This window comes from Corvus kubaryi, unplaced genomic scaffold, assembly GCF_017639235.1.
Source record: "Corvus kubaryi isolate FWS band 111438036 unplaced genomic scaffold, C.kubaryi_AGA036_p1.0 split1-37173, whole genome shotgun sequence".
Lineage (NCBI taxonomy): Eukaryota > Metazoa > Chordata > Aves > Passeriformes > Corvidae > Corvus > Corvus kubaryi.
In genome coordinates, this window is record NW_024582074.1 from 410,443 (window position 1) to 424,202 (window position 13,760).

At 38.4% G+C, this 13,760-nt stretch overlaps 1 protein-coding gene across 8 annotated transcripts in view; it reads left to right on the forward strand.

Annotated features, from left to right (window-relative positions):
• The window catches only part of CIT (citron rho-interacting serine/threonine kinase), a 68,932-nt gene that overhangs the window by 26,453 nt on the left and 28,719 nt on the right, over positions 1-13,760 (forward strand). For 5 of the 8 annotated variants that reach the window (XM_042053891.1, XM_042053898.1, XM_042053890.1 and 2 more), the window contains 9 exons: positions 2,083-2,253; positions 2,511-2,570; positions 3,123-3,176; positions 4,325-4,465; positions 4,837-4,962; positions 7,919-8,014; positions 9,720-9,836; positions 10,268-10,377; positions 12,957-13,131. In XM_042053891.1, the coding sequence (XP_041909825.1) occupies positions 2,083-2,253; positions 2,511-2,570; positions 3,123-3,176; positions 4,325-4,465; positions 4,837-4,962; positions 7,919-8,014; positions 9,720-9,836; positions 10,268-10,377; positions 12,957-13,131 (1,050 nt within the window). The remainder of the gene's footprint in view (positions 1-2,082; positions 2,254-2,510; positions 2,571-3,122; positions 3,177-4,324; positions 4,466-4,836; positions 4,963-7,918; positions 8,015-9,719; positions 9,837-10,267; positions 10,378-12,956; positions 13,132-13,760) is intronic. The other 3 variants (XM_042053894.1, XM_042053892.1, XM_042053896.1) reach the window with 1 other exon arrangement.

Consider the following 13,760-nt stretch of genomic DNA (forward strand, 5'->3'; position numbering starts at 1 on the left):
GAGTTGGAAGAGTCCCTTAGAGTTTTGCTGTTGGAAATGTGAGGCTTGAGGGAGAATGAGTCAAATCAACAGCAAATCAGAATCTTCAAAACCCAATAATTAGGCATTTGATATTTTCAGAGCAAAGCTGTAGGGTCAACTTAACCTCAGGTATTTGAACAGAAGAGCCTGGTGGGTTTGTGGGGTTTTTTGTTTGCTTGGGGTGTGTGTTTGGTTTTTGTTTCGTTTCGTTTTGTTTTTTTGTTTTAAGAAAACCTGTGCTCTGGTCGTTACTTGATGAAGAACTGTACTAACAGACAAACTTGCAACAAATCAGAATCTGTATTTTTTGAAAGCCCCACTCATTTCTATGTAGGTCCCTGATGTGATTTTCTTCAGGTACATGCCCTGAACTTTGCTTGTCTAGTAATCTGCACTTAAATACCTCTTGTTATTTTAAAACTCCCACAGGTTTGTTCTGTGTTGCCTTGAGTGGTGTGGCCTGTTTCTCTGACCTGATCTTGAGACTTACTCAAAGACAGTCTTGCAAATGTGATGAAACAAGAAAACCTGAAATATTACTAATTATCTCCTTTCTTCTTTTCTCCCTCCCCATTCTCCTCCCTTCCCAAACACTCATTGTCACAGTGGCAACTATTATCATACCTGTAATTCTTTGGTCAAGTGTTCGCTGATGTAAAAGCCCAGTATTTTAGGAAGTCTGAAAAAATGATAATTTCTGAGCAGAACATTTATTCCTTCAAACAGTTCTGCCTTTTTTATTCACGAATGTATTTGTATGAAAAGAATATTTGAGTTAATACATGCTTAGTCATTATAAAAAAGCTCTAATTCTTTCCAGCAAGAAAATAAGATCATCCTTCCATAGGAGATGAACTGGAAAGAGTAGGTCCCTGTCTGGTTTACAAACTGGAGAACCAATTTTGGGATTACAAGCCAAAGAGCCATTCTTTGCTCCCTGTAAGGGACAGTAAAGCAATCTGCTAAAGGCTCAGCCTCTTTCAATATCTGCATAAGCTCTGCTTGCTGGAGAATGAGGGGCTGATGTCAGGGTCAGTGCTCATGCAGTCACTTGTCAAACTGAAGGCAGCTGCCTGTCTGGAGGGAGCGATGACAAACCTGGTTCTGTCATGAGACAGTTACTCTTCTGAATAAGGGAGTAGTCAAGCATATTGGAAGATATTAAATTGGAAAGAAAGACTCCCCCACTGTCAGTCCTTCATAATCTTTGTTCCTAACTCTTGATGTGCACTTTTCTACTTGTTCTCAGCTTCGTAAAAAATACTTTGATTTTGGAGAGAGTAAATGCTAAACGTAATTAAATTATTTTCTTCCAGTGAAGATATGTGAAGCAATCTCTCAAGCTAGTCTCAGTTTGAGTTCCCAGTCTCATTGAGATAGTCAATTCGAATGTTCTTTTCTTCTCCCACCTTCCCCATCCAAATGCCCTGTGCTGTAGTGCATGGGGAATCTTTATTTCTGCCTGTATAGACAAATATCTTCTATGAGCAATGTGAGTTTTAGATAGTTTTTCCAAGATAATATTTGGTTTTAGATTGTCTCCCATACAGAGCAATGTGATCCTTTTTAACTCTGTCAAGAGAAAATAGCTGATGGCTGGAAGCCACAGTGTGCTACCCCTCTGCTTCTCCTTTCCTTTTACCCAAGCTGTGCAGATCTGTGGTAACTGTCATGCTATCAGCCTGAGAAAATAGATCTTGAGGGAGTATCTGGGCATTTTGTAGAGACATCAACTCAAAAGCACATTTCTGTTTCAGGAATTAGAAATGTAAGTAATTTTTATCATTTGTATGTAGATGTATGTATGTGCTCCTGCACTCTCAAAAACTCAATGTTTTGACTTTGAGGTTTTGAGTTGAAAATGGCAAGACTCAAACCAGAACACCATGGATGTTATTTTAGTTAGTTTTTACTGTTTTATTTTGTACTTTACCTTTCTTCTACTTGCTCTTAAATGCATCTCTTGCCTGCAGTCAGTATTCTGGAATCTGCTGCTCTAAACATTTTCCTTGTTGTCTCTAAACTGTCATCCCTTCTCCTTCCCTTCCACCCCAACTACAGGAATACCAAGCTCAAGTAGAAGAAATGAGGCTGATGATGAATCAGCTGGAAGAGGATCTGATCTCAGCTCGCAGGCGCAGCGATCTCTACGAGTCGGAGTTGAGGGAGTCCCGCCTGGCAGCTGAGGAATTCAAACGAAAAGCTGCCGAGTGCCACAACAAACTGCAAAAGGTAGTTTAGGCTTCATGGGAGAGAGGGCTGAGGCTTGCTGGAATATCTTGTGCTGTTTGACACATGGGCACACGAGTTGTGGGTGTGCCCTTCAAAGATTAGTGTGGTTTGTACAACTAGTACGACAAGTTTTTCAGTTGTACACTCAAAATGATATGATTTATACTTTGTGTAACTGCTGCTGTTTAAATTGCATGAGATGATGACTGGATAGAAGCCCAACTTTTCCTGAGATTTTCATGTATTCTCTATTTAAGTTACAGGTTAAAGATCAAGGAAAAAATGAAGCAGGAGAATTGTATTCCAAACTGGAAAAGGTATGTTACTTCAGTGTCCTAGAATTTGTTTCCTGGGTCTTTCATTTTATGCACAGAAACCAAGAATGTCTTTGGCTAGTCAGTGACATGCATAGCCTCACAGCCCCCACCCCCTTTCATTTCAGTTTAAGACATCTTGGTGTGATTTACTGTCCTTTCTGATTTGATATAAAGCTGTCTCTGGATAGCCTGTTCTTAATTGATTGTTTTGAGAAGCCAGGCAAAGACAGGCTGTTATGTGTCATCTGAGTTTGGAGTCAGGTTTGGGATACATCAGGGTTTTATTTATTCAGAAAGAACAGCAAATGAAAATCAACAAGAATTCTGAGTGTTCTCATACTGAACAATCTACTTGGTAACCAAAATATGAAATTGGCTGGGGGTGAGCAAAATGGGAATGGATTTGCCAAGGAGTGTTTTGGTGTGTTGGAATTATAGGGGGAAACGAAGATTTTTGGGAAGTGAATTAAAAGAAATATGGTATCATAAGCAAAGAGTATTTTCTCCTCTTTGGTTTTGACTCTTTCTCTCCATCTTTTTATCTAACTATAGATCAATACAGAGCAGCAGGCCAAAATCCAGGAGCTGCAGGAAAAGCTGACAAAGGTAATGACTGGATGGTGAAAGTGAGTTTTTCACAGGATTTCCAAGTGAGACCTTAATGAAGAGGAGGGATGCATTTTGTTTTACCCTCAATAATAGAATTAGTCATAGCATGGGGGATGATAAGGAAAAGGGGGTGGGAACTGGTATCTGAAGTCACTGGTGCTCTCAATATGCTTTTGGCTCTTGAGACATGTCAACAGTGTTTCTTTTTACAAATGAAGCTGAGTCAGAACTGGAGTAGTGTAGAGAAATTCTCATTTAAAGGCCTGTTTGGATATGCTCTGGACAGTGCACTGGTCCCTTGCTTCTGAAGGACAGGGTACTAGAGAGCTGGTTTTAGCTCTCTAGTAAAACACATGGTGGATTTGGTTTAGTCTCCTAGTATACTCTGCTTTAATCACTTAACAGTTCAGTTCTTCACAGATTCTTCACAGTAAAAATGTTGAATGCTGAGGATTCACAACAGAATTAAAACACCTTATCAATATTTGCTGAAAGAAGTGCAGAATATCTAATATTTGCTGTCGTGGTCAGTCTGGCACTTAAGGTGTCACTGTAAGAATAGTCAGGGAACTTCTCTTATTGGAATCCTTCAGCAGAAAAGAAAGGGGTTGTTATAATAATCCCTTGATTGAGCTTTTCAAACTTGGCACCTGCTGAGAGGGGGCTTTTTCAAGGGTTAATAATCATGAATGTGAATAGGAGGCCAAAACGACATAGAAATAGTACTTCTAATATTTCAAAACAATCATGTTTTAATCCCATCTCCTTTTCTACCTGCATTAATGCCAAGGAATTGTCTGTAAGCCAACAGGTTGGTTATTCTCCTCGTCCTTTAGTAAGAGTATTTTGTGAGTTCTTTCAAAGAACTTGGGCTGAATTTGGGGGTAGACATAACTTTGAGGATGTAGAGTCAAGTAACTTGCAGTATAGCAAGACAAACGTGTATCCTAAGTTTTAATTCTTTTGTGACATACAAGTAAAAATTATGTAGCAGAAGTTAGAATTTGGACTCCTGCGCACGTTAATTTAAGACTGTTTGGCCAAAGTTCTATAGTGGTTCATCTTGAAGTTCTGAACCTTTCACACACCAAATTTTTGTATGTGCTTTTCATATACTACCTTTTTTCTTCTCTTTTAATCTTCAGGCTGTGAAAGCCAGCTCAGAGGCAACTGAGCTCCTGCAGAATATCCGTCAGGCAAAGGAGAGAGCTGAGAAGGAGTTGGAGAAACTGCAGAACCGGGAAGATTCTAATGAAAGCATGAAGAAAAAATTGCTTGAAGCAGAGGTGAGTGCAGAGTGTCTGTCTAGAGTAAATTAGTTACTGGGATGTGTCTTAGTTTAGGAACCCCCATCTGGGTGGCTGTGAACAGCATCTATTCCTGTAGTAATTCTTCAGGGGAAAGTGTTATTAGACATAAACCCATTTTTAATTAAAAACCATATTTCTTTGAGGAAAACGGAGGGGTTTTATTTTCAGTGAGGAGTCGATAAAGACATGTGGTTAGCCTGGGGGATTTGGGGCATGATGAAGATTCAAAATATGAAAGCCAGCCGTATATATTGACTCCTTCAGCCTATTTTCTCTAGAAACTACTCTTTGCTTTGTGCTAGTGCAGAGTTGGGTGGCCTAAACAGCAGCTCATAATTACTCTGCAGGAACGGCGCCATTCTCTGGAGAATCAAGTGAAGAGATTAGAGACTGTGGAACGAAGAGAAAACCGCCTAAAAGAAGATATTCAAACTAAATCTCAACAGATTCAACAGATGGCAGAAAAAATTCTGGTGAGCAGAGGTGAAAATGAAACTTAGAGGGTAAGAGTTTGTAAGAAAGGGGTAGGGAAGGATCAGAAGACATAGAATTGAATTGAATAAGGTGGAAATTATTGAATAAAGGGATTTGTTTCCTGTACCAGTCATACTGGAGAAAGCTCAAGCATTCAAATATTATTTGGACTTCTAGTTAGAAACTCACTCCTGTACCTTTAGTCTCAATAGAGCTTCAAAATTGTAGTCATCTCAGTGGGAAAACTTTTCAGTTAACACAGTAATATTTAAATTATTTACCTAATGATTGTTTCAGAGGTAAAACATTGTGAGGGCGGGTTACTGTAACAAAAACATCTATCTTTTAAAGTAAATTACAGAGGAATTTAGGGGTCAGATCTATTAGAAATGCTTACATTTTGAAGCAGAGAGAAATTAGTAATCCGAACTGTTCGTCTTCAAAGGTGTTTGTTAGGAAACCATTTGCACCCCCATAACTTCTCTGTTGGCAATTTCTTCTCTCTTTCCTGGTTAAACCTATTAAGGCAAGTTAGTATGTCAGTCTCTAGTGAATCAAGCAGAGGGTGTTTCTAATACCTTTGCTTCCCTGGGACAGAAAGCATAATTTAATAGTGGAATAATTAAATTTATTTTGCCTTCCTCATGAATTTTCTCTGTTTGTTGCCAATATGACAAGGAAAAAAAGGATTACATCTTACTGGCAGTAATCCCAAGCCAAGACACACCTGAGAATGTTAAATGGAAATGTAAAAATAAACATATTTGGAGTCAACAGATGACCCAGGCTTGTTCAGGGTGTACAGACTTTAGCATCAGAATGCCTGAGCACTGTCAAGAAAAGGTAGAATCAGTTCTTTAGTAGTGCTGTTCCTTTCAAGTTGTTTTGATAGCAGGAGTGCATGGTAAGTGGGAGACTATAGTTGTGCTGAGCACAGAGCCAACTTTTTGTTTAGAAATAGTGTAAAACTTTGAATTGTTTCATAAGCCTCTTGTGTATATTTGGGGATTGTTCCTTGGTTTTGATTGTGTTCTCTGTGGAGAAGAAAGTGGAAGGGAAGGCAGAAATATCAACTAATTGTTTTACACCAAGGGATATGTTTAGCTCTTCTTATAGATAGTTTCCATGGAGTCCTGACAGAATGTTGGAGAGGCACAAAAGTATTTTATAAAAAAAGTCAGAGGCATTGAAGAAATAATCCTGTAGAGTCTTTCCTAGTCCCTTGCTGCTGATCTGGGAGCACAAGGTACTGGTATTCTTTTTTTCTCCATTCCTACCCTGTACCTTCCCTCAGGTTGTCTCTTCAAACATTTTTGACTTTTTGTGGTATAGAAAGGTAAGAAGGGAGTTGAAGATACAGAATTGCATAGAATAAGGTGGAAATTGTTGAATAAAGGCATGGTTTTCATGTACACTCATGTAGCAGTACCTGAGACGCACCTGCTCATCTGTCTGTAAGGAACCAACGAAGAAGTAAGAAACAAGTTAGAGAAGATACTTCTCCCTGCCTGAAAGTGCAGATCATTGCTGTGCTGCCAATAACAAAGTCAGTGCTACATAGAGAATACTAAGTGAGAGCAGGAATGGTAAGAAATTACCTTTTTAAGCCCACACTGGCTGTTAAGTGCCACTGCAGGAACTGGTGAAGCTTCTGCTACAGTATGAACAGTCTGATGCTGGGAGCTTTGAAGCTGCTGCTGATCTGGTTGCCTGATTCTCTGCCAGGACCTGAAACGTGTGGGTTTCTGGGGGAGGTGAGTTGTCCCTCTTGTTGCTGGGAGACATATTTCAATTGCAAATAGCAGCAATCTCCATTCCATGCAGGAGTGTCAGAGACTAGGCACTGTTGATGACCTACTTTTGGTGAGCCTCCTCTTTGATTCTCACTTCTGGAAAAGGAGGTCTATTACAATTACTGTAGCAAAAAAGCGCCTTCAAGATGAGGAAGATCAGGAAATGTCTTCAAGATTAAGATCAGGAAAGAGCATATGAAAACACTATGAAAAGCACACACAAATATCAGAAATTTTCCTGTGCTATGCAGTAATGAGGGCAGATAGGAGATCCAGATGCACCTCAGCACCTGAACTTGTCTATGCAAGAGTCAGCCCATTGGTAGTGAATGACAGACCTGGACCTGCTCCTGTTCTAAGGAAATTGTTGGAATGGCAAATATGACAATAAATAGCATAAAGTTGTAAACTCGGCTCTTTAGAGGTGTCCTGTTGAAAGGTGATTATAGATATACCCCAAATAATATAGTCAGACAACAGAAATAGCTAAATGCTGAACTACAAATTATTTAAGTCCTTACTGTGCATGGCTGAAACTATCTGATGTGAAATAAAGAGGCCAGAAACATTCTGGTATGTTCTACCACATATATTGCATCCTCCACTTTTCATTTTTGCGGCAATTTATAAATAGTATTTCTGACAACATTTGTCCAAGGAATACAGCAAAGTAAGTGCTGTTCCCCCTCTGAATGCAGAATGAAAAGCACAGACACCAGTACCCTGTTTTTGAGGTCTGCAGTGAGAAAACAAGTGAGAGACCTTGTTAAAAATAGATCTGAACTTCCTGTGATGCCACTACAGCTGTAAAATGTTTATAACTACGTATTTTCACCAAATGTCCTTGGCCTATCTTTGGGTATATTTTACTGGGAGATGGAGATTCTTACTATGGAAGTACAAATCTTTGTCCTTAGCAGTGTTCTTGCTCTGCAGTAGATGGGTCAGCAGCAATATGCAAACTTCAAGCTGATAATGTTTAGGTCTCATAATGCTTTTTTTTTTATATTTTCTTTTTTTTTTTTACCATGAAAATCCTGGACTTGGGATTTTTATAGTGTGAAGCCTTAAAAAGGAGAATGAATGTTTGGTACCTGTGTAACACATACTCACAGCACCTACCATTTCCTTGTGTCTGAATATGAATTTTTACTGCTTTTAGGAGCTGGAGGAAAAGCACCGTGAGGCTCAGATTGCAGCACAACATCTGGAGTTGCAGCTGAAGCAGAAGGAGCAATTCTATGAGGAGAAACTCAAAGTAAAAATATCTTACGTTCCTACAAGCTTTTGTGGGTAGAATGAGTTCAGGGAAAAACAGTTGCCTTTAGGCTCTGATTGCTTTGTCTTGTGAGTTGCCTTCTTGTTACCAGTGCTGTAATGTTGAGGGAGCTTAGTGGAATCTAAATCAGTTTTCTCCTATTTTTTCTGCCATTGTACCTTATCTGTCTGTGGCACTGGATTAGGAGAGGTGGCATTTGAAGCCAGAACTATAGGAAGGCATTTGTTGGTTGTAATTTGACTTCTGCTGACTAAATAATATTTAGTTAACACTGTTGGATCTCATCCCCTGAAGAAGCTTTCAGTTCCCACTGATTTTCCCTGAGTTTTCACTCAGCCTACCTGCAAGTTTTAAATGCAGAAAATAGTAGACCATTTCTGAAATTCTATCTTCTTGGAGCTGGAACATCTGCCAAGAAGCCACAGAAACCACCCACTTTGTTTTTGTCTTTTCCAAGGTAGCATTAACAAACAGTTAGAAATAGACACCATCTAAAATTAGGAAAAACAAGCTGGCAAATAGGAGTATGTGCACTGGCTAAGGATTTTTCTAAAGAACTTGCAGTATGACACCCAGTAAATGCATTTTGTAAGAATCTTTGCTAAGAACAAATTATTCTTAGTAGAAACAGTCTTTATCTCGTACATTTATCTAGTACTTTAATTCTACATTTTAGCTTAAATGTGAGAGGATGTAGTATTTAGGAGGAGAGAAGAAATTTCTGTGGGAGAAATGTGAAGGAAAAAAGAAAAGTAAGGTGTGCTGACAGATCAGAGCATGTGGTTATCAGTAATGAGAGTGATAGAAAGCAGGAAGATCAGATGTAGATGTTGAGAAAGAAGTGTTGATATAAAAACTGGAAAAGAGGATAGGCATTGGAAAAAGAATAAAAAGAAAGAGAACTGGTATATTATGGGGGCCTTTGAATGTAGGGTTTAATAGGAGAAATCAGGAAGCCAGGTGAAAGAGGTTCAAAGGGATAAAACAGGACATGGGATTTTTGTAACTGGAAAAGTAAAAAGTATCCTGTGGTGTCCAGAAGTTGTGCCTTTGAAAAACTTGTCTTTGAAGGAAGAGACCTTCAGTTTAACAACTGTTTTAGAACTCTGGTCATACATACATAACATGCATTTCTAGAAAAATGTAGCAATTTATTACTTTAGTCCTGTTAATGACAGCTATTTGTGCCACAAAAAGAAGTATTTTACTTTGCTTTAAATTTTTGTCTCTGACTGGAAGAATTCATGGGGTGTCAGTTGCCTTCTCATCCCTACCTATGGAACTCACAAATTACTTGTAAGCCATGTTGGTAGGGGAGCCAAAGGATGGGGACTTTCGTATTTCTTCTGTTGTACATTTTGGGGTAGAGAGTGTTTTCTGTTGCATTAGGCTGGAACAGTTATTGAATACAGTTTATATGACTTAATAATGAAAAAATCTACAGTATCTCCGTGTCTCTACAAAATCCTGTTGCTAAATTCAGTCTTCAGTGATAACTGAGAGAGTGCTCTTTTTGGAGCACTTTCATGGATTTCATGCAATTGCATCATGGATTTAATTTTGCTTGAGATATGATCAATTACTTACAAAAAAAAAAATCTGTCTATCTTGATGATTTTCTTTGTGCTTGCCCTTTGCCCAGTGAAACAGATAAAATTTAGACAAAAGAAATGTCTTCATTTAGGTGTTGGAAAATCAGATGAAGAAGGATCTTGCAGATAAGGAAGCACTTGAGAATATGCTCAGAAGACATGAAGAAGAAGCACGTGAGAAGTGCAAAGTCCTGGCTGAACAGAAGGCGGTATGTGGTGTAGAGCTGGAAATAAAAGCTGTTTGAAGAGTAGCTTTCTGAGGCTGATAATCTTGTTTGAGGTTCTGTAGTGCTGCTGAGCTGCTTTGAAGGAAATTCACTGATTAATGTGAATTTTAAAAGACATGTTTTTTTTAATTCAGAGTATCTTCAAGAATATTTCCTTAAAAAAAGCCATGCAGCTTGCTGCGTGCCCCTCATTTTGTGCCTCGATAATATAATGGTTGCTCTTTCCTGACGTTAAAGCCATAGAAAGCAGTTGCAAATAGCTCCAGTAATTGCATCTGTGTTGCTCATTTTGGCCATTTGATCAGTTTTCTTTTAGCTCTTTTTGTTTCTGGAAAAAGTTCAGCCTTTTTTATAAACTTTATTTTTGTAACCGCTTGTGTTTGCAGTCTCAAAGGCTCATTGCTGTGTTTCAGATGATCAATGCAATGGATTCAAAGATCAGGTCACTGGAGCAGAGAATTGTGGAATTGTCTGAGGCCAACAAACTGGCAGCAAATAGCAGCCTCTTTACCCAGAGGAACATGTAAGTGTGAGAGCTGCTGTCACTGCTGAACAGGTCTCAGGAACATGACCTTAGAGCCTTTTCCAATTGAAATGATTCTCTGATTCACTGTATAAAATTGGTTCTTTTTTTGCAGGCCTGCTGTGCTCCCTGCTTGTTTTTCAGTGATAGCTTTTCAAAAATACGCTTTGTTCTTCAAACAGTTGTGGCTTGCTGTGTATTTTGTGTTTTCTCAAACACAACTGGGAAAATTGGTTTGTATTAGTGTTTACTTTGGAGCATTTCCTAAGGCAGGTGATTTGTGCAGGTTTGTCAAATATGTTAAATGAATACTAATAATTTTATGTCTAAAATACCCCTGGAGAAGCATACATTCCTTTTTTTAAACATAAATATTGCTAATAGATTTGTATTTTACTCAGTTCCCCTGACACATGATTTTGAAATTGAAAACATTTAAACACCCTTCACTCATAAACTTTTCATCATGCCTTGATGGATGAGAAGACAAGGAAGAACACTAGATTTTTAAGCCAAGAATTTCTATGCATGTTTTTGAATTCAGATCCTTTTGTCTGCCCAAACTTTATTTTTCTTTGGATTTTAGCTGAGATTGCTTATCCTTACAATGTTTTTCCGTCAAAAATGACTTGGGGGTATTCTACTTCAAGTGTAGGAAAAAGCATGGATTGTTTGATACATCCTGCAGGGCGGGGCTAAAACAGTGTTTGCCCTTACTGAGTTCAGGGATTCACCAGTTTTAGCTGCACAAAGGTTTCAGTGTCCATCAGCTGCTGGATCCAACATCAGGTAGTGCCTTTGTGGGAAGCACTTGGATAGATTCGCCTATAATATTAAATAGAATCAGATAAGGACGAGTTTTGCCAAAGACTTGCTTTGGTTTTGTTCCTTTTCTGTGGTCATTATGCCTCCAGATATGTAATGGCTCCAATTTTCATTGCGTTTCAAATATCGTGCAAGTTATTTTAGCCTGAGCAGCCAAAAATATTCACAGAAATAACTGAGGAATGTAACTGTGTTGCTTAATGCTCCAGATGACCTCCTGTTAATCACCCAGGGAGTTTATTGAGGCAGCAAAAGCCATAACTTACCTTCAGTCTAAAATAAAACAGAAATGTCTCAAGGTGGAGCTGAGAAGTGTATGGAAGGCTGAGTGTCTCAGTCATGGGTGCTGAACTGAGTGTAAGGACTTAGCTGAGCTGGGAGCATCTTCTGGGAGCAGTATCCTTAACTGGAGAGCCACAGAAAACAAGAAAAACATACAATAATGTTTTAACATGCAATTTAAAATAGATTATGGAGAGACATTGTCAAATGATGAACTTTGCAGGGTTGGTAGGGGATAGTACAGAATTAGCAACATTTTGAAAGAAAATTGCTTAATTATGCATGCAGATAGTTAATGAATTTGTGCTTATTTTGTGAATTGGGCTGTTGAAAATGTATAAATTGTTGTTGGACTGCATTTTGAACCCACAAAAGCTGCAGCTAATCTGAGCGTGCATCAAGAGGAGAGCTAGTGATTAAACCCTTCAGAGGAGAGGGGAGCTCTGCAAGCTTTTGTTCCAGCAGTATCTGAGGAAACCAGTGATTGTCAGGTTCCTGAGAAGATAGCCCAGTAAACAGTAGGAAATGAAATAACACTATTTGACAGTTCTGGCTGACAATAATTTGTAGAGGTAAATTAAAAAATCAGAGAGGGTGAAAGGGTGGTTTTGCTTGCAATGCACAGAAATGTGAGTCAGAAGACTTAAGTTCTATTTTTAGTTTTGTTAAGTCTTCCTATTTGATCTTGGGCAACCCACTTAATTTCTCTGGGATAGGATTAATAACAGCTTCCCTCACAGTGAACTTCTTAAAATATTAATTCATTAATATATGTAGAGCTTTGTGAGTCTTCTAGTAGAAAGCACTTTATGAGGCAGAATTTTCCAATGCATAATAACATGATTCCAGGAACTATAAATAATGCAGAAAGACCCTATATTTTTCTTTTGAGGCTGTCCATTTCAAATGGTAATAATTAATCATTGCCAACTCTCAAAATTCTTATGAGAACAAGTAATTATTTTTGTTCAGTTTGTGGATTAAGACTTTGATCACAGACAGCAAAGCTTCACTTCAGTGTAGGCCAAGTTCTATGTCCATTACAACTTTACAAAGCTCCCAACAAAACAACCCCCAACACACTATCCCCAATCCTAAAGCATGGGGTTCCTCTTATCTCATGGAAATACACTGAGAGAAAGTAACTCCTAGAATTTATTTTTCCCCTATAGAAAAACATGTAACAAGGAACTGATGAAATCAGAAGAATGAACTGTATCTTAAATACCATTATAGATTACCTTGTGCAAGGGTCATTTGTCTGTGCAACTTGCAAATACAGAATTTTAGTGCTCTGGGCATATGTTGATGAATATGCTAGTATTTTTATTTTTAGCTGGGATGTAGAATTTAAGCCATGAGCTTAAATGTTCTACTTCACAGGAAACTTGTGTTCTTCCTTACTTCACCCCAGTGGAAGTACATATCTTAAGGGCATTTCAGGTTTGTCACTTGTGCATTTCTCCTATCAGGAAAGCCCAAGAGGAGATGATTTCAGAACTCAGGCAACAGAAGTTCTACTTGGAAACACAAGCTGGAAAGTTGGAGGCCCAGAATCGAAAATTAGAAGAACAATTGGAAAAGATGAGTCACCAAGATCATACTGACAAGAACCGCCTGCTGGAGTTGGAGACACGGCTGAGAGAGGTGAAAACATGGCTCTAATCCCTCTCAACAAACTTTCTTAAATGTATTCCATTTTGTGTATTATAGTGAGAACTAGAAGTAACCTGTTGTAGTGGTATTTGAAAGTGTATTAATTTAGTTTGGTCTAACTACTTTTTTCCCCAAATAATTAAAAAAAAATTTTAAATTGCTCATTAAAAGGAGATAAAGGTAAGTGTTAAGGACTTGTCATCCTGAATCTGAGCTTTTAGATTATCTTGCTTTCTCAGAATTCTATTTATATGTTTGTTGGTACAATACCCTTATAAAATTGTCTGGGTAGAGAATAATAGGTCAGCCATGTACAATGACCAAACAGATAACCTGTAGCCTTAGAGTCTACAGCTTAGAAAGCAAAGGACACAACAGAATTGCTGTAAGAAAACAAGAACCTGCTGCTTCGTGCACCACTTGCAGAGTTTTCTGGAAAGAAAGCCTAACAGTAAGATGGAAATATACACTTTTAAAGATTTGTGAGCTGTCCTTCATTTTTAATTTTGTATTAACTAGTTTGGATCTACAAATTCTTCTCCACTGTCAGTCCACTAATTTTCAGCTAAGGCTGAAATCTTGCCTTTAGCTAAAGTTGTTGGACAACCAACTTGTCCTTC